This window comes from Topomyia yanbarensis, chromosome 3 (assembly GCF_030247195.1).
Source record: "Topomyia yanbarensis strain Yona2022 chromosome 3, ASM3024719v1, whole genome shotgun sequence".
Classification (NCBI taxonomy): Eukaryota; Metazoa; Arthropoda; class Insecta; order Diptera; family Culicidae; genus Topomyia; species Topomyia yanbarensis.
Genome location: NC_080672.1, coordinates 194,409,334 through 194,430,333, shown reverse-complemented (window position 1 = coordinate 194,430,333; position 21,000 = coordinate 194,409,334). Strand labels below are relative to the sequence as shown.

At 45.0% G+C, this 21,000-nt stretch overlaps 1 protein-coding gene across 1 annotated transcript; it reads right to left on the bottom strand.

Moving 5' to 3' along the window:
* Window positions 1-3,955: 3,955 nt before the first annotated feature.
* Window positions 3,956-4,645, bottom strand: LOC131687531 (uncharacterized). The gene has a single exon (XM_058971624.1). It carries the CDS (start codon window positions 4,643-4,645, stop codon window positions 3,956-3,958), a length of 690 nt encoding a protein of 229 aa, XP_058827607.1.
* Between the last annotated feature and the right edge of the window lie 16,355 nt (window positions 4,646-21,000).

Here is a 21,000-nt window from a genome sequence, read left to right as displayed (position 1 = left end):
ATGGGGTCTTCCCACCCAGCTCGATATGCTAGGTATCAGCCGGTGGGTCCACCTACCTTTCGAGGAGTTGTCCCACTCACGCTGCCATCTGGCGACCGAGGTCACCCTGGTGCGCTCGCGGGCTCCCCTATTTCCACGTAGCTCAAAGCACTCCTCATCTTCCCGAATGACCAGCCCGACTGGCATCATGCTCGCTATCACGCAGGATGCATCGTGTGATACCGTGCGGTAGGCAGATATCACTCTGAGGCACATCACGCGGTAGGTGCTCTCCAGTTTCTGTAGGTAACTGGTTACCCTCAGTGCTCTTGACCATGACGGGCCGCCGTACCTGAGGATAGATACGGCAACGCCTGCCAGTAACCTACGTCTACTGGCGCACACCTTTGAGCTGTTGGACATCATTCTCGATAGTGCCGCAACAGCAGTCGACGCTCTCTTGCACGTATAGTCGACATGGCTGCCGAAGGTCAGCTTGTCGTCTATAATGACTCCGAGAGACTTCAGACTTCGCTGTGAAGTGATCGCGACTTCTCCCACATGGATAACTGCATGTTGTGCCGACTTGCGGTTGTTGACGATAACTACCTCCGTCTTATGATGAGCGAGCTCCAGGCCTCTCGCGCTCATCCATTCCTCCACCGTGCTAATCGCGTGTTCTGCGGTTAGTTCTACCTCAGGAATTGACTCCCCGTAGACCTCCAAGGTTACGTCGTCGGCAAAGCCGACGATCTTGACCCCAGGAGGGAACTTCAGTCTCAGAACCCCGTCATACATGAGGTTCCATAGCACCGGGCCTAGGATCGAGCCCTGCGGGACTCCGGCGGTAATCGGAACCCTTTTCTGACCGGCATCGGTCTCGTATAGCAGTACGCGGTTTTGGAAGTAACTTTCCAGGATCCGGTACAGACCCACCGGTAGGCTAAGCCGGTGTAACGAGAGCGCGATGGCATCCCAGCTTGCGCTGTTGAATGCATTCTTCACGTCAAGTGTCACTAACGCACAGTATCGAATACCTCGCCTTTTTCGTTGGATCGCTATCTCGGCAGTATTTATCACTGAGTTGAGAGCGTCCACTGTGGACTTACCCTTCCGAAAGCCAAACTGGTTGCTTGACAGACCGTCCGTACCTTCCGCGTACGGGGTGAGCCTGTTGAGGATGATCCTCTCAAGCAGTTTGCCAGTCGTGTCTATCAGACAGATTGGTCTGTACGCTGATGGGTCGCCTGGCGGCTTCCCGGGCTTCGGCAACAGCACCAGTTTCTGCCTTTTCCATCTATCGGGGAAACGGCACTCGTCAAGGCATCTCTGCATAGCTAGCCTGAACATGTTCGGGTTCGCTATGATCGCTATGATATATAGAACAGCTACCAGCTATGATATATAGAACAGCTACCAGCGCATCCCCGCTTAGACTGTCGGTGTTGGCCTCCAGTCCCAGGGCCGCGGTGAAAGCTTCGCTGTCGAAGTGATTGGACTTCCACCCGCGTACCTGACAGGGATCTCCCGCCCTCGGATGCTGCACACCATAGTTGATCTTAAAGCGGATTGCTAGATGATCGCTATGGGTGTAGCCTTCGTCTACCCTCCATTCCATGCCTGGAGCCAGACTCGGGCTGGCAAAGGTCAAATCAATCCACGCCTCCACTCCGTTTCTACGGAATGTACTAGCGGAGCCATCATTAGCTAGCACAGCATCGAGTTTCGCAAACGCTTCCATTAGCGCTTGACCCCTGCTATTTGTACAGCGGCTGCCCCACTCCACTGCCCAAGCGTTGAAGTCTCCCGCTATTACTACCGGTTTCCGGCCCACGAGGTCCGACGAGAGCCTGTCGATCATCTGGTAGAACTGTTCTATTGGCCACCTTGGTGGGGCGTAGCAGCTGCAATAGAACACACCATTGATCTTGGCAATCGCCACACCCTCGGCGGAGGGGTGTATTACCTCTTGAACCGGGAACCTTCCCGTTGTACAGATTGTCACCATTCCAGACCCGTCCGACACCCAATTGCCGTTGCCGGCAGGGATGCTGTACGGGTCTGATAAGAGGGCGACATCTGTCCTCGACTCCGAGACCGACTGCCACAGCAGCTGCTGGGCTGCTGCACAATGGTTAAGATTTAGCTGTGTGACTCTCACGGCTTCTTCTTATTTAACTCGCCGAAGGGACACGAAGGTCCGCCCATAGCATGTTTATGGGCTTGCTTCTTAGCGGTGCAGATAAGGCACTTATATGCCTTAGTGCACCCCCGCTCTTTATGCCCCTCCTCGCCGCATCGACGACATAGCTTGCTCCTGTCTAGGCCTTTGCATTCGTAAGCTTTATGGCCGGATTCTAGGCACCGATAGCACCTGTCCACTGAAGGCGGCTGGGGTATACTAATAGGGCATACCGACCAGCCGATCTTCAGCTTCCCTTTCTCGGTTACCTTTTTGGCATCCGCATTCAGTAGCCTGAGGTAGGCTACCTGGGTGCCAGAGGGTCCGTCCCTCAATCGCACAGAGGCCCGCTCGATTGTGACGCCGCATTGCTCCTTGACGGCTGCGACGACGTCTTCTGCGGTCGCGAACTCGTCCAAGTGCTTGCACTGGAGAGTTGTTTCCGCACCTAGCGACCTGATTTGGGCGCCCTCACCAAGGACCTCTTGGGCCAAGGCCTTATATACTGCACTTGATTGTGCGCCTCGCTTCAGCACCAGGAGCATCTCTCCCGTATTGGTGCGTCTTACGCTACGCACATCCTGCCCAAGGGCCGAGAGACTTTCGGCCGCCTTCATCGATTTAAGGACATCGGCGTATTTGTCCTTGTCGGTTTTTAACCACAAGGCTTCGCCTCTGTCCTTGGCCTTCCTCGCAGGCCGCGGTACCTCCGGTTTCGGTGCCGGCTTTTTCTTGGTAACCAGCGTCCAGGAGTTTGAGCCCCCCTGCCCCGGTCGTGTCGGGTTGCTGGTACCATCGCTCTCCACAGCGAGGTCACTCTCGCCCTCGCTTACCTCACCCAGGCGGCGTTTGACCTTGACGGTTGCACGCCGAGTGGTGTCGGTTTTGGCACCCTCTCCTGGCGACTTCCTAGGGCGCTTCGCATTCGATGCCGTCTTGCGATTGCACTTTCCTTTTCCCTTCGAGGGGAACTCGGTCGTCGCTCCGATCGACGTGGCTGCTCCGTAGAAGGTAAAGGCCACTGTCTGTGAACCTCTATTGACCTTCTCTCTTTCCTCCCTATTGGAGGCCACTGTCTGGGTTTCTCTGTCGGGCCTCTCCCGACATTCCACCCTCTCAACATATGCCTGCTGTTCCTGTCTTGCGACACGAACAGCTTTCCGGAGCTCCAGAAGGCTCAACTTCAACTCCTTGGCTATGTTCTGCTTTGCGCTAGCGAAGTCGATTATAGCATCGAGTTGCTTCGCTACTTTGCGCATCGCAGCTATTGGCCCCTCCGATGCATTGGTAGGGGTATTGCCTACCACTGTTGGGGGGTCACTGGTGCTTTCGGGTGCAGCACTCATCGCTCCACTACTCTCCCCACGGGGGGGAGACCTCGCCAAACCACCTCTTGCGAAGGGGTTTGGCACCTCCGTCTGTTTATTTTTATTTTTATTTGCCTCCATGTATAGTCCCACGAGTAGCGCGAGAAATATATGTCCGCCACGCCAGAGCTCCGCATTAGCGTGGTAAGGGACGCTTACTGTGGGGGTTGCCCAGGTACCCCATAGGCTCCGTTAACGATCGAGCATCTTTTCACCCCCTCGATCACTCATCCCTCGGCACGGGTCGCTTCACGCCTTGGAATTGGGGTTATGCCCTACCTTGCTTTACGTGGTGATCTCGGCCCGGATCATCACAACCATCCTCCTTTACCAGGGCTTTGGACCTGTAGCTCTGGATCTCAATAGTTCCATGTACGTATGTTATTACAGACATGCTACTATTGGGATCCGTCATTCGCTAGCGGAGTTAAATGGAGAGTGTAGGTAGATTAAAGAGCGACTGCACCTGCCGCTTCTTCAATTGCTTGCTGTTGTTGTATCGCCTCAACAGCATTTCCCATGCCACCTGATAATTGGCTTTGGTGATTTGGAGTGGGTCGATCAAGCTTTTAGGCTCCCCTTGAAGACACCCCTTCAAATAGTGGAACTTCTCCACCTCTGGTAGGTCCACCTTCCAGTGTATGAGCGAAGTGAACAAGTCCCGGAAGGTCAACCATTCGTCCACGTCACCATTGAATGTTTGAAGTTTAATTTGGGGAAGGCGGACGTGGTCTGAGGTCCCATGCGGCAAACCATCACCTGCTCGAAGAGACTGCTCCAAAACCTGGGGTTCCTGAAGCTCCTTGACCTTGTCCATTAAGAAGGTCTTGACCTCGTAATAGTTGTCACTGAATTCCATTCGCTCCTTCTCGTACGCCGACCCTTCAGCGTTGTAGTCATCGTGGGATAGGATTTCAACAAAGGTATCACTGAAGCTTTCCCACAATTCTTCCAACTTACCAAGGCGTACTTCGATATCAGTAACCGTGTTAGACTCCTTGAAGGATTGTACAAACCGCCAAATATCGCTGAAGGATAGTTGTATTTCCTTCAACCTTGCCGTCAACGCCCGCATTGACGGTGGTTTTTTGTTTGAAGACGAACTTGCCGCAGGCATCATGCACTTCACAGTAAACAGAAAGAGAGAGAAGCGTGGTGCAGTTATCTGTGAAGAATCCTAGCTTCGCTAGGCATATACTGCATGAAGCTACTGACCCAACAGAACAAATAGCGACGCTCCAGTTCCATCAGTCAGATAAATCAGTCTTCACAACGTCGTGACGTCACACCAAATCCTCCAAGGATATTAAAACTCGCAAATCAGCAAACAAGTGGAGCGAAGAGGAAAGAACATAGTGTAGTAATCGAAAACCTCCGGCTTCGGCCGGGCATATACCGTGCAACTCACCACACAAACCAATAACGGCACCAATTGTTTGATTAGTTCCAACCAAATGCAAAAAAAAACGGTGAAATATTCCAAAAATGCTGCAAAATCACCAGTTCAAAGACTTATTTGTGCCGAATAGGCAAACAGGGCTCAGCAATAGTAGTGGTAACACGAAGAGGATCAATTCAAAATTAAAATGGTGTATTTCTGAATGCCTAGCTTCGGTAGTACACTAAATTTACCTGAGCAAAAAAATCGCGGCGCCTCCTCTTCGTACCACGGGTGTCCTTGAGTTGCTCCTAGCGTAGTCGATTGGATTAGTTGATCCTTGCAAAGGACGGCTTTCCTCACCGTCAGCGTTGTTGCGATAATTTCATACTCGAGGATAACCGCGCCGTGTAGAAATCGTAGGCCAAATTGCCGAACCACGGCAATCAACCGTGTTTTCCAGCAGATGATTCCAGTTGAGTCACACAACAGCTCCAATGAATGGGTTCGGATTAACAAGGGCATAGACAACCATGTGTTAGCTTGTTGAATTTGCCAAGTTCGGCTGGACATATAGCATGCAAGAATTCACTAACCTGGACAAAAATCCAATCCGCTGGGTCCAAGCCACGTGTAAACTAGCAGCAGCAATGGCGGTCCGTCCGAAGCGATGCCAATTCCAGGCGCCAAGCGAGTTGTTGAATAGGCCAATTGTTCGTTGGCACGATGGCGCCCGCTATTGAATTCCTGCGGCTTCAGCAATGGCGATTCCTAGCGTCGGTGTGGTACCAGCGTCGACCCAGTGTCGATAGCGTCCTTTCCAAGGCGGTTCCGATCCGGTTCGAAGGACCAGAATGTTGGGGAGATGGCCAATTACCTTCAATCCGTCGATAGTCCTGAGCAATGGTAGCGTTGGAAGGAATTCCAATTCCCAACATCGAGGGGCACTGCAGCAACCCAGCTACAGCACAACCAAATTTCGTTCCTATTCCAGGGGAACAACCAACCGTGGAACCACCAGTAAATGTTTTTCGGTTTAAAATCCGGAACACACCATGCGTAACTTAAACAACGCCTTTATTTGCTATATACTAGATACACATGCTACTAGATTTATTTTACACTTAAACTAACAGAACATATTACAGAACAAATTAAAACTTCATGCGGATCCACCGCGCATGCTTCCCGGTGAACTGATTGCAGATTGATTTCGATGGGTACTGATCGGTGCTCCAAATTTAGATCATCATCAGACCTTCGGCAGCAGTGATGTGATGTTTTCCGTCGGGTGTGGGAGCGGGAGATTGTTATCAACTCTCCCCGCTCTTATCAGTGGTGTCTCCGGGATAATCGGCCGTCCTTATCACTCGCACGGTTGATGGTTTCTGTCGATGTGTTGCTGGTGGTGATCGTCAAAATCGTCTCTGGGACATCTCGCGCTGCTACCTGCGATGGCAATCACCACACGAATCCCCATATGTGGTTTTACTTGCTGTCGTTCGTGCTGGTGTGATATAGTCGCAGGGTTGTAGTGTAGGGTGGCTGATCGTACTCCCAAACCCATTTCATTCATTTGATTCATTTGATTTATTTGATTTATTTGATTCATTTGATTCGTGTGATTCATTTGATTCATTTGATTCATTTGATTCATATGATTCATTTGATTCATTTGATTCATTTGATTCGCTTGATTCATTTAATTCATTTGATTCGTGTGATTCATTTGATTCGCTTGATTCATTTAATTTATTTGATTCATTTGATTCATTTCATTCATATCTTTAATTTTATGCATTTCATGTTCAGTCATTCGTTTTATTTCATTCAATTTGTTAGTATGAGTCAGTTTATTCTATTCTTCTTATAACTATTTCTAAATATAATCTTAATTTTTTATGTTGTTTCCGCACATCAACGTCTGTAGAGCTGTCGGATATTTATGACTAGGAAAACTGTTCGGTGCACGGTGCAGTAAGAACTCGCGATCACTTATATAAATTCTGTGGGTTTATTCAATAACTAGGCTCTTAGTATAAGCCCAAACTGTTCAATATAAAACGTAGCACTGTTCTGTATGTAATTCATTTCCTTCTATATCATGACGTGTAGTTTGATAAGGTTTGTTACAAGTTGATACTGATCAACTATGAATAATGACTTGATACTAACCAACTATGAATAAGGACTATTCTGATTGTAAATTGTACTATATATAGGTAGCTGCAACTTTTAGATGACCACAACTGTTTTGTTCAGGAAGTGAGAATCTTCTAGAAAACTGACTGCAGTATAAGCGGTGAACGCAACAAACTGTTCCGTAACGCCTAAGCTCGTTGGTTCATTATGCGATACCTAACTGTCCTGTACTACAGTGAAATCTCACTACCTCGTATGAATCCAATTCCAAGACTGGCGCAAACATACCGCCCGCCTTGAAAGACGGATCTTTCAATAGACCCTGAGATGTACTTATGTACTATTCAGTCCTACACTAAGATATGCTGCTAATAACTTCACTTCTTATTTGCTAATATTAGTGGTTATGAGTCTGCTGCTGTTGAAGAAATCACCCTTCGCTGTTTAGCCCTTTGGCTGTAAACTGGGTTGCTATGATGTTATCATTTAACCTTTGGGTCCAGAGAAAGTTTGCCGCATGAGGTGCTTCCCATGCATTGCGATTCGTGAGAGTGTCCGCATGGTGTCGTGTTGCTTGATGATCGGTGGTGTACCATGGGCGTCGAGGACGGGAGACTTGAGTTCGACTCCGTTAACTGCTATGCAGCCGGCGTCGATAAAACAAGACCCGAACGACTCCGCTGGTCCCACCACTCCTGATCCTGCTTCTGTTACTGTTTCTATGTTACGAATGTAGAGCTTTGTCCATCCGGTAAACGGTGTGCTGCTCTACTTCCCTTAACCTCCTCCACCCCTCGTGATGATTATAGTTGCAGTTATCTGGTAGTCTGATGATTTCATGATGCGACCATTGCTGTGTTAAATAATCTGCTGATATGTCGCCAGCCCTTTGTAGTAGTGCCTGTGAGGGAGAGTGGATACATTTCTGATGCATTTACGATAACAGGAATACTTAACTTGGGTTAGCGTTGAGGTGGTAGTTCTGACCACTTCAATCAGAACCATACCACCTCCGATTGCCTTGCTGCTGGAACCTCGAAGCCACTTCAGATATGTGGCCATCTGCGGACAACCGTTGTGAAGGATGTATGCTGATAAACGGTTCATCATCATCAATGGTGTATGGTGGAGGGGTGGAGTGGCGCTGTTCGGGTACAGGTGATCTGCCACATGAGTTGTTGACAATGTGTTGTTTCCGAGGACTCGGCGCCTGTGTGGACGGGTTGATCTGATGGGACGACAGATGCTTCGTGTCATTCAGCGGGCCTGTGCTGCTGGCAGACTGACGTTAATTTCGACAATTCAGCGGCTAGTGCCGCCGACTAGTTGATGACGTATTTAACGATGACGATGTACACTAGAACATAGAAGAGGGTGCTTTTTTAAAGGAACAATAATTTAATGAAAAGACTTCCCTGAAACGGAGGCCCCGTGGCCTCCGCGGTCGCCCTTGGCGACGATTGCCTCGTCGGTTGTGCTGACTGCATGTCCGGAGTCAGGGCTGGATTCTGTCCGGCGGTGTATTTTGCTACTGTTGGGATGATTCTGCTCCTCGCGAATAGTGGCCCTATAGCCTTCGCGATCGCTGCTTGGCGACGATGATGTGTTGTGAATATCTTCCATCCAACACGCGTCTCGTAGTGATTTCGTTGAACTGATTTCCTTACGAACCACGTCCGGATTATATCTGTTGACCCTTGCGAGCTAGGTTGCTGGTAACTTCACGACGAAACTGTGCGCTGTGTATTAGTGTAGCCTACGACTTGAACTGTATCCTCATCTAGTGAATAGACTGAGGTGCTACCTGATTTGTCTCCGCTGCTTCGAAGAATTGTCTCCCAAAGATGGGCAGACAGACGAGAAATCTCTCCCGCGATCGTCCGGAAAGAGATTGTGCTTGTTACGTTACAAGCATGAATGACCTTCTGTCGCGCACCGCAGAATGATCATTGCCATTCAGCTGAATGGACCTTAATGTTGTCCCCGAGTACCGTAGGGGCGCCTGACTGATTGTGAGCAGGCCTGGATATTGTCATGAAGCTACAACAAACGTTAACGAAGTTGTAAGGTCGTTCCCGTTCCCGAGTCACTCAAAGTGAAATGATGATTCCGAAAAGAAACATTGATTTAGCCTTTCAGTAGGTCTAACCGGTAGGTTTGCCAGCGACTTGGAACAGAACAGTAGCAATAACTGACCGCACAAACTGAGACATTACCTTTTCATGGTCTGATTGGACTAACACGGATGGATTCCTCTTCCTTCTCTTCCGATATGAATGTGTATATTAAATTTTCACGAATTATAGAACATCTGAGCAAATCTCACTTCATTCACTCATGCTTGTTTTAGTTGATTAGCGAAGCGGATTGTTTACAGCACAGCAGGGCTCAGGTTGAAAGGATGAAAAGTTAACCAATAGTTCATAAATGTATTTAATAACAAAGTAAATAATGGCTCCTTGCCAAATGAGAAAAAACAAACAATGTAATGATGGTTATATAGATACTGTACTGTAATTACACCTGGACCGCTATGTGCAGTAAGGTGTGATGCATTCTGTTGCATCGAAGACAACGGGATCCTTGCTGACAATTTGCAGTACTGTGATCCTGGCTGAAACAGTTGCAGCACAGTTCCATGCGCTGCACAAACTCGAAACGTTTCCCTGGCGTCTGTTCATGAAAGTCCGTGCACTTGAATAAAAAGTGTTGTTGCCTACAAAAATAGCATCTTGGTGGGACTATTTTTTCTCCTTGGTGATTTTTCTTCGCTATCGATGGAGCCACCGTCCGGGTCACCGTGTGGTTTGCCTTGCGAGACTTCAGCAACAGGACTAAAAATGACTCCTCCAGCTCTTCGTTCGCCCCGCGGACGACGCCGTCCGTGCCAAGAGAAGACGCGCTTTCTCGCCACCACTTTCGCTCTAGTGCTGTCGTAGAGTTGATAAAATCCACTTCTTCACGTGACATGGCACCGTCGGCAATTTGCTCTGAAATGCCCACTAATTGCCTCGCCATTTCACACTGAGCCGCAAACGAGGTCCGATTAGATTGGCTTTTATCCATTTTTTTACAGGACCGACACAAACACTGACTGTACTGAAACACACTTTATTCCGAATGACTGTCCGTTTTGACACTTGCTTTGTTTTACCCGTGAGCGCATGTTATATCGATTGAGAAGGTTGTCTCACTTTATGCTTTCGCCCGCACCAAGATACAGCGATAAAGGTAGGTGGAGACATTTTAGGCAGCACGTTTCAAATGAGAATGTTCTGATTTTCGGTAGGACCATTTCGATTGCGTAGGTAGAATATCGTGATATATTTGCACAAAATGGTAAGTAGACGCCCCATTATCTTTCAAAATGGCGCTTCGCTGTTCGTGGTCTGTAACTTGGTCTGTTAACGCGCATTTCACCGTTTGTTGATTCAAGCACTAGTTTTTCGATTTCACTGTGTTGTACTGTGTTGTTTTGAGCAGAGAGATTTTCGCCCGATTGGTTAGATGTTTGGGCACACACACATAGTGACGCGCGTCGTCACAACTTCTGGCTTTCTTTCACCAGCCGGTTTGATTGAACTTAGTCTATTTCGTTTTCCGTAGTCCAAATACACTTCGGAACTAGCACATAATGAAGCGCATCGTCACATATCCTGGCTTCTTTTCGCCAGCCGTTTAGTTGTTCATACTGCATTTTTCTTGTCCTGTTCAGGACTATTTGAATGATTTCACGTGATACGACTACATTGTTCGACACTTTTACGTTTCGCGACCGGCGTAACGTATTGAAATCCGACAGCGGATAAATCCGGCTCGAAGGACCAAAATGTTTCCGCACATCAACGTCTGTAGAGCTGTCGGATTTTTATGACTAGGAAAACTGTTCGGTGCACGGTGCAGTAAGAACTCGCGATCACTTAGATAAATTCTGTGGGTTTATTCAATAACTAGGCTCTTAGTATAAGCCCAAACTGTTCAATATAAAACGTAGCACTGTTCTGTATGTAATTCATTTCCTTCTATATTATGACGTGTAGTTTGATAAGGTTTGTTACAAGTTGATACTGATCAACTATGAATAATGATTTAATACTAACCAACTATGAATAAGGACTATTCTGATTGTAAATTGTACTATATATAGGTAGCTGCAACTTTTGGATGGTGGAGGGGTGGAGTGGCGCTGTTCGGGTACAGGTGATCTGCCACATGAGTTGTTGACAATGTGTTGTTTCCGAGGACTCGGCGCCTGTGTGGACGGGTTGATCTGATGGGACGACAGATGCTTCGTGTCATTCAGCGGGCCTGTGCTGCTGGCAGACTGACGTTAATTTCGACAATTCAGCGGCTAGTGCCGCCGACTAGTTGATGACGTATTTAACGATGACGATGTACACTAGAACATAGAAGAGGGTGCTTTTTTAAAGGAACAATAATTTAATGAAAAGACTTCCCTGAAACGGAGGCCCCGTGGCCTCCGCGGTCGCCCTTGGCGACGATTGCCTCGTCGGTTGTGCTGACTGCATGTCCGGAGTCAGGGCTGGATTCTGTCCGGCGGTGTATTTTGCTACTGTTGGGATGATTCTGCTCCTCGCGAATAGTGGCCCTATAGCCTTCGCGATCGCTGCTTGGCGACGATGATGTGTTGTGAATATCTTCCATCCAACACGCGTCTCGTAGTGATTTCGTTGAACTGATTTCCTTACGAACCACGTCCGGATTATATCTGTTGACCCTTGCGAGCTAGGTTGCTGGTAACTTCACGACGAAACTGTGCGCTGTGTATTAGTGTAGCCTACGACTTGAACTGTATCCTCATCTAGTGAATAGACTGAGGTGCTACCTGATTTGTCTCCGCTGCTTCGAAGAATTGTCTCCCAAAGATGGGCAGACAGACGAGAAATCTCTCCCGCGATCGTCCGGAAAGAGATTGTGCTTGTTACGTTACAAGCATGAATGACCTTCTGTCGCGCACCGCAGAATGATCATTGCCATTCAGCTGAATGGACCTTAATGTTGTCCCCGAGTACCGTAGGGGCGCCTGACTGATTGTGAGCAGGCCTGGATATTGTCATGAAGCTACAACAAACGTTAACGAAGTTGTAAGGTCGTTCCCGTTCCCGAGTCACTCAAAGTGAAATGATGATTCCGAAAAGAAACATTGATTTAGCCTTTCAGTAGGTCTAACCGGTAGGTTTGCCAGCGACTTGGAACAGAACAGTAGCAATAACTGACCGCACAAACTGAGACATTACCTTTTCATGGTCTGATTGGACTAACACGGATGGATTCCTCTTCCTTCTCTTCCGATATGAATGTGTATATTAAATTTTCACGAATTATAGAACATCTGAGCAAATCTCACTTCATTCACTCATGCTTGTTTTAGTTGATTAGCGAAGCGGATTGTTTACAGCACAGCAGGGCTCAGGTTGAAAGGATGAAAAGTTAACCAATAGTTCATAAATGTATTTAATAACAAAGTAAATAATGGCTCCTTGCCAAATGAGAAAAAACAAACAATGTAATGATGGTTATATAGATACTGTACTGTAATTACACCTGGACCGCTATGTGCAGTAAGGTGTGATGCATTCTGTTGCATCGAAGACAACGGGATCCTTGCTGACAATTTGCAGTACTGTGATCCTGGCTGAAACAGTTGCAGCACAGTTCCATGCGCTGCACAAACTCGAAACGTTTCCCTGGCGTCTGTTCATGAAAGTCCGTGCACTTGAATAAAAAGTGTTGTTGCCTACAAAAATAGCATCTTGGTGGGACTATTTTTTCTCCTTGGTGATTTTTCTTCGCTATCGATGGAGCCACCGTCCGGGTCACCGTGTGGTTTGCCTTGCGAGACTTCAGCAACAGGACTAAAAATGACTCCTCCAGCTCTTCGTTCGCCCCGCGGACGACGCCGTCCGTGCCAAGAGAAGACGCGCTTTCTCGCCACCACTTTCGCTCTAGTGCTGTCGTAGAGTTGATAAAATCCACTTCTTCACGTGACATGGCACCGTCGGCAATTTGCTCTGAAATGCCCACTAATTGCCTCGCCATTTCACACTGAGCCGCAAACGAGGTCCGATTAGATTGGCTTTTATCCATTTTTTTACAGGACCGACACAAACACTGACTGTACTGAAACACACTTTATTCCGAATGACTGTCCGTTTTGACACTTGCTTTGTTTTACCCGTGAGCGCATGTTATATCGATTGAGAAGGTTGTCTCACTTTATGCTTTCGCCCGCACCAAGATACAGCGATAAAGGTAGGTGGAGACATTTTAGGCAGCACGTTTCAAATGAGAATGTTCTGATTTTCGGTAGGACCATTTCGATTGCGTAGGTAGAATATCGTGATATATTTGCACAAAATGGTAAGTAGACGCCCCATTATCTTTCAAAATGGCGCTTCGCTGTTCGTGGTCTGTAACTTGGTCTGTTAACGCGCATTTCACCGTTTGTTGATTCAAGCACTAGTTTTTCGATTTCACTGTGTTGTACTGTGTTGTTTTGAGCAGAGAGATTTTCGCCCGATTGGTTAGATGTTTGGGCACACACACATAGTGACGCGCGTCGTCACAACTTCTGGCTTTCTTTCACCAGCCGGTTTGATTGAACTTAGTCTATTTCGTTTTCCGTAGTCCAAATACACTTCGGAACTAGCACATAATGAAGCGCATCGTCACATATCCTGGCTTCTTTTCGCCAGCCGTTTAGTTGTTCATACTGCATTTTTCTTGTCCTGTTCAGGACTATTTGAATGATTTCACGTGATACGACTACATTGTTCGACACTTTTACGTTTCGCGACCGGCGTAACGTATTGAAATCCGACAGCGGATAAATCCGGCTCGAAGGACCAAAATGTTTCCGCACATCAACGTCTGTAGAGCTGTCGGATTTTTATGACTAGGAAAACTGTTCGGTGCACGGTGCAGTAAGAACTCGCGATCACTTAGATAAATTCTGTGGGTTTATTCAATAACTAGGCTCTTAGTATAAGCCCAAACTGTTCAATATAAAACGTAGCACTGTTCTGTATGTAATTCATTTCCTTCTATATTATGACGTGTAGTTTGATAAGGTTTGTTACAAGTTGATACTGATCAACTATGAATAATGATTTAATACTAACCAACTATGAATAAGGACTATTCTGATTGTAAATTGTACTATATATAGGTAGCTGCAACTTTTGGATGAACACAACTGTTTTGTTCAGGAAGTGAGAATCTTCTAGAACGGTGAACGCAACAAACTGTTCCGTAACGCCTAAGCTCGTTGGTTCATTATGCGATACCTAACTGTCCTGTACTACAGTGAAGTCTCACTACCTCGTATGAATCCAATTCCAAGACTGGCGCAAACATATGTAATAACCTAATCTAATTTGATTCGTGTATATTATAATTTTGATTTCCATTAATTTTTCTACTCATTTTATGAATTTAAAAACCTATTGTTTAATTTTTTGCTTTACTTTTTTATTTCGGTCGTTTTGTTGATTTCTATAATTTATTCAGTTTATTCGAAATTTTATTCGTGCAAGACTAGAAACTGTTTTCATCCCACATCTAGTTGGGTGCCTACTTCTCGTGAGTTCTGCAAACTAATCCAATAGTGAAATGTGTAAGAAATGTCTCATCTCACTGCTAGGTGGATTAAATCGGTTTTTACTCTCCCTTCTGAATCTTTAATTTTGACACTTGTCGATGTTTTCCGACTGTTGAGCAAAAGAGGGAAAAATGACATTTTGTCGCCTTTTTATATCAATTCAATGATGACAGATTCGGGTTGCCACAGCTCTAACTTCTCGATGAAACCAGGGTCCTGACATAGTTGATCGACGAAGAAGGAATGTGATCGAGGATGCCTTCACATATAGATGGCGTGAGTTTCGTATCCACGAACACTGATTTATCCACTTAAATATTATATTTTTTGTTCCAAGGACGTCATCGTCAACATGTTGCTCATCAGGTTCGTGGCACTCGCGCCCTTGTAAATTTGTGCAAAGTGTAATAAGAATGTAATAGACATTTTTACAAATATATTGAATATAACTTGCTATTGGTTAAATGAGAAAGGCACAATTACACCATTAGGTGGATTAAAACAGGTTTTTAGGTAAGTATTTGATATTGATGTTATTAGACAACTGTGAGATCAAGACTAATAGATCAGTTACAGATCAGGATCGCATTCCCACAATTTTTCAAAGGTCCACATGATGTTTCAAACAATAGGTTATCAATGTACTGATCAGATAATTATCATTGCAAGATTGAATTAAATCAGTATACATTTTTAACTTTAACTTCAATCAAATTTTTTTGGTGAGGGGGGGAGGGGGTTGTGGTTAAACCCCAAAGCATCCTCCTGGCTACACCACTGCTTGGAGTCATTCATTTCGCTTTCCATTTTCCGAGATATGTTTCAGATCGATCCGATGGTTATAAATAGGCGGATGAAGAACTGGTGGAATCGGCAGGCCAAGACCGTGACTGCAGAAGGTGAGCGCCGAATGAAGAGCGACATCAAATCAACAGAAAAGTGCGTGGATTTCCTCGGTATAACGACGAATGGTTTGTTTGTTGTTTTTGCAAAATAAATTATTACCTCATCCTTAGAAAACTATTCGATTGAAAGAAAGGTTAAGCAAATACATGCATTTGAAAGTGGCACATTTCTAAGTATCTAGCCTTCATTGTTAGTTGCAGGGTTTGGAATTTTCCTTTTCGTGAACAGAGATATGGACGATATGCCTACTATAAAGAAAAAATCTATTTTAATCCACCTAGCGGTGCAATTGTGCCATTCTCAATCATGAATCACGAGAATGTGTGCGTTGTTTATATTCATTAAAAGAGTTCGAGTTCTAAAATTTTGAAAAAAAAAAAACAGCCGCGGTAATATTGAACTGAAAAACCTGTTTTAATCCACCTAGCAGTGCAATTGTGCCTTTCTCAATCATGAACACGAGAATGTTTGTGTTGTTTATATTCATTAAAAACTTTCAAATGCAAATATTACATTTTATTATTATACATGACATGACAAATATACAAGAAAAGAAATCATTATTCGAGTTCTAAAATTTTGTAAAAGAAAGAAAGAGCCACGGTAATATTGAACTGAAAAAAAAGGTGCGAAATCGGCAAAGTCCAAAAAAATCGATTTTTACAAAAAAAAAAATTTCGTGATGACATAAAATCTCGACGTTTCATACATTTTAAAGATGTTTGACATCAAAAATACGAATTTGATTTCTGAAATTCCATGGGGTCCCACCTTTGAAAAAAATTTTGAGCTCCGGCTTATATGGGAATTTCATATGTGACCGGACGGTTCAGTCTATATTTCCGGACCCATATAAGCGATCCGTGCGAAATTTTGTAGACATCTGTGGGGATATTATAGCTATCATTGTGAAAATCGGCCCAACCATTTCCGGGAAACTGATGTGAGTTCATCAATTTTGAAAGATGGCCGCTTTTCCCGGGCACTTCCGGAACCGTCTATGGTGGTCAATGTAGTGAACGAAAGTTTGGTTGGCCGTCGGGGACCTAGAACAGCAAATTTAAGTTGTTTGAGAGACATTTTAGCGAAATTTTTACCTTTTTTGCTTTCATCGGAGTATCGGTTTGAATCACAATTTGCTATGTGATCGTACGCCACAACCTGTAACTCTGGACCCGAAAGTCGGATCGGGATGAAATTAACTAGCCGAGAAACCGATGTGACTGTTATTCTGAATTTAGATACTTTCGCCGGGGCTTTCGGAACCGATGATGGTGGCCAATGTGGCCAAATAGACTTTGAATGGATGTTAGTGACCTAATACTACAAATCGAAGCAGTTGTGGTCATATTTTGGAAAAATTTTCACCTTTATACATTCATTGCAGAATTTATTAAAATCGACATTTTCTGCGTGTTCGTACTCATCACCCTGTAATTCCGGAACCGGAATCCGGATCCATTAGAAATTCAATAGCAGCCTATGGGAACATTGCACCTTTCATTTGAGACTAAGTTTGTCAAAATTAGTTCAGCCATCTCTGAGAAAAATGAGTGACATTTTTGGTCACATACACACACAGACGCACATACACACATACATACATACACACACAGACATTTGCCGAACTCCGGAACAAGATGTCGGTTCAAAATGAAATTCAATAGCAACCTATGGGAATATTATACCTTTCATTTGAATCTTAGTTTGTAAAAATCGGTTCAGCCATCTCCGAGAAACTGATGTGGACCTTTTGTTAACAAATCCGCACATACACACACATATACATACATACATACATACATACATACATACATACATACATACATACATACAAACATACATACATACATACATACACACATACATACACACATACATACATACACACAGATTACACACATACATACATACACACAGATATATTGGCGAACTTCATCTTATTTCGTTATACGGGGTGGATGAAGGAAATGCGGGCGTGAGGGTGGTCCAAGGGGAGGGGAGTGATGAAGGAGGGAGGTGTAAGGGCAAGGCGGAGAGGGGAGTGGGGGGTTGTGCGGCGACGCAATACTCAACTGCATATTTTGCCTTCCATTTGAGACTTGGTTTGAGAAAATCGGTTCAGTCATCACCGAAGAACCGATGTGACTTTAATTGTTGAATATGCCCGGAATTCCGGACTTCCGGAATCGTCGATAGTGGACAATATATTCAAAGAATGTTTGATTGGCAATCAGTGATCTAGAAGTAATTTGGTGACCATTTCAATAGTTTTAAGCCTCTGAGGTATTACGATTGTACCGATTTATATGGGAAATTCCAGTGTATCCTTACTAACACCCCTGTAACTCCGGAAGCAAGAGTCAGAACCGAATGAAATTCAGCAGCAGTCAATGGTATTACTGTCTCTTTCATTTGAAATCAAGTTTGTGAAAATCGGTAGAGAATTCGTTGGGGAATGGGTGTGATATTAGCTTAGGAACTTGGCGGGTTCCCCGGGGGCGTCATGATCCGTCATAGGTGGCCAATGTGGTCAAAACTGCTTTGATTGATTATTAGTGATCCAGATCCGCAAACTAGAGTAATGTTACATAAATTTTAATATGTTTTACATCATTTGAACATCATGGTGGTACCAGTTTATATGGGAATTTGCTGTGTGACCGCACTCTTCAACCGGTAACTCCGGAACCGGAAGTCGGATCAACTAAAAATTCAATAGCAGCTTATGGGAGCGTTATACCTTTCAGATGAAACTAAGTTTGCGAAAATCGGTTCAGCCATCTCTGAGAAAATTGTGTGAGTTTAAATGACACACACACACATACACACACACATACACACACACATACATACACACACACACACAGACATTTGCCGATCTCGACGAACTGAATCGAATGGTGCATGACACTCGGCCCTCCGGGCCTCGGTTAAAAAGTCGATTTTTACAGTGATTGCATAGCCTTTCTTTATATGAGAAAGGCAAAAAGATGCGAAATCGGCAAAGTCCCAAAAAGTCGATTTTTACAAAAAAAAATTTTTTTCGAGATAACATAAAATCTCGACGTTTCATGCATTTTAAAGATGTTTGGCATCAAAAATACGAATTCGATTTCTGAAATTTCATGGGGTCCCCCATTTGAAAAAAAAATTTGAGTTCTGGCTTATATGGGAATTTCATATGTGACCGAACGATTTAGTCTATATTTCCGGACCCATATAAGCGATCCGTACGAAATTTTATAGACATCTGTGGGGATATTATAGCTATCATTTGGAACTAAGTTTGTGAAAATCGGCCCAACCATTTCAGGGAAACTGATGTGAGTTCGTAAATTTTGAAAGATGGCCGCTTTTCCCGGGCACTTCCGGAACCGTCTATGGTGGTCAATGTAGTCAACGAAAGTTTGGTTGGCCGTCGGTGACCTAGAACAGCAAATTTAAGTTGTTTGAGAGACATTTTAGCGAAATTTTTACCTTTTTTGCTTTCATCGGAGTATCGGTTTGAATCACAATTTGCTATGTGATCGCACGCCACAACCTGTAACTCCGGAACCGGAAGTCGGATCGGGATGAAATTAAATAGCCATTTACGGGGACGCAATACCTTTCATTTGAGGCCAAGTTTAGTCGAATCGGTCTAGCCATCTCCGAGAAACCGATGTGACTGTTATTCTGAATTTAGATACTTCCGCCGGGGCTTCCGGAACCGAGGATGGTGGCCAATGTGGCTAAATAGACTTTGAATGGATGTTAGTGACCTAATACTACAAATCGAAGCAGTTGTAGTTATATTTTGGAAAATTTTTCACCTTTATACATTCATTGCAGAATTTATTAAAATCGACATTTTCTGCGTGTTCGTACTTATCACCCTGTAATTCCGGAACCGGAAGTCGGATCCATTAGAAATTCAATAGCAGCTTATGGGAACGTTGCACCTTTCATTTGAGACTAAGTTTGTCAAAATCGGTTCAGCCATCTCTGAGAAAAATGAGTGACATTTTTGGTCACATACACACACACATACACACACATACATACATACACACATACATACACACACAGACATTTGCCGAACTCGACGAACTGAATCGAATGGTATATGTCACTCGGCCCTCCGGGCCTCCGTTAAAAAGTCGGGTTTCAGAGCAATTGCAATACCTTTCTATTGAGAAAGGCAAAAAGATGTGCGATAAACTGCTTGTCCGCCATCCGACTCAGTTTAACTACCATTTCTTCGGCTCGAGCATTCCAAGACACTCTCACATCAGAGATCTCGGAGTCATCATGGATTCGGCACTAACATTCAAACCACATACTTCATACATCGTGGATAAGGCATCACGATAGCTTGGGTTCATCTTCCGAATAGCGATAAACTGCAGGGACGTATACTGTCTTAAATCGCTTTACTACGCGTTGGTCCGCTCAACTTTAGAATATTGTTCTGCTATTTGGAATCCGTACTACCAGAACGGGATTGACAGAATCGAAGCTGTCCAACGCAGGTTCATACGCTTCGCCCTTCGGCATCTCCCATGGCGAAACAGATTTCAGCTGCCGAGCTATGAAAACCGTTGCCAGCTAATACACATCGATACACTCAGCATTCGGAGGGACTGCTCTCGAGCCCTGTTCGTCTCGGATTTACTCTCTGCCAGAGTGGATTGCCCTACAATCCTCGGACGTCTGGATCTTCAAGCCCGTGTTCGAGCCCTACGTAATAACTCTCTTCTGCGAGTTCCGTTCAGGAGAACCAACTATAGTTGCCAGAGCGCTGTTACCGGACTCCAGCGAATTTTTAACAGTGTGGCGACGGCCTTTGACTTCAACCGGACGCGGAATGCGATAAAAGCGAAAATATTGGCAATTTTAAAATGTAATTAGTATAAGCAACCACCATTGGGGCCAAGGGGCCTGTTGGTGAAGGTAATAAACATAAATTGAAAAATAAACTGCTTGTCGTAAAAACGTGCTCTAATTTCAAACTCTGGTTGACTGCCATGAAAATCGAAGTCTTTCAGCTACAGTTTCAGGTTCCCTGCCAGATCAACAATTTACCGGCCACATTATCCGTAAAACTAATTCATATTTCTTGGGAACATCTCAGTGACCCCTGGCAATATAAAACTTCTGTTCCTATTTGAAATCGAATTAGATACACGTTTCATCGTCCATAAGGATGCATCCATTTGATTTGGTCAGCACTTAATCATACAGCTTTCCAGCCCGCATTTTTGACATACTGCTTTGCTTTACGATCCGGTTCTGACTCTTTTCTGAATGCGCATATTTAGAATTGTGCAGCACAGAGTTTGTTGCACACAACAACGTCTGACGCCTTACCTACACATTCCGGGAATGTTGTTTCAGAACAGCACAAACGGTGGTATTTTGCTGTTTTCAATTCTCTTGCGAT

Coding starts and splice junctions, on each gene's coding strand:
- LOC131687531 (XM_058971624.1), bottom strand. CDS start 4,645: ATGCCTGCGGCAAGTTCGTCTTCAAACAAAAAACCACCGTCAATGCGG.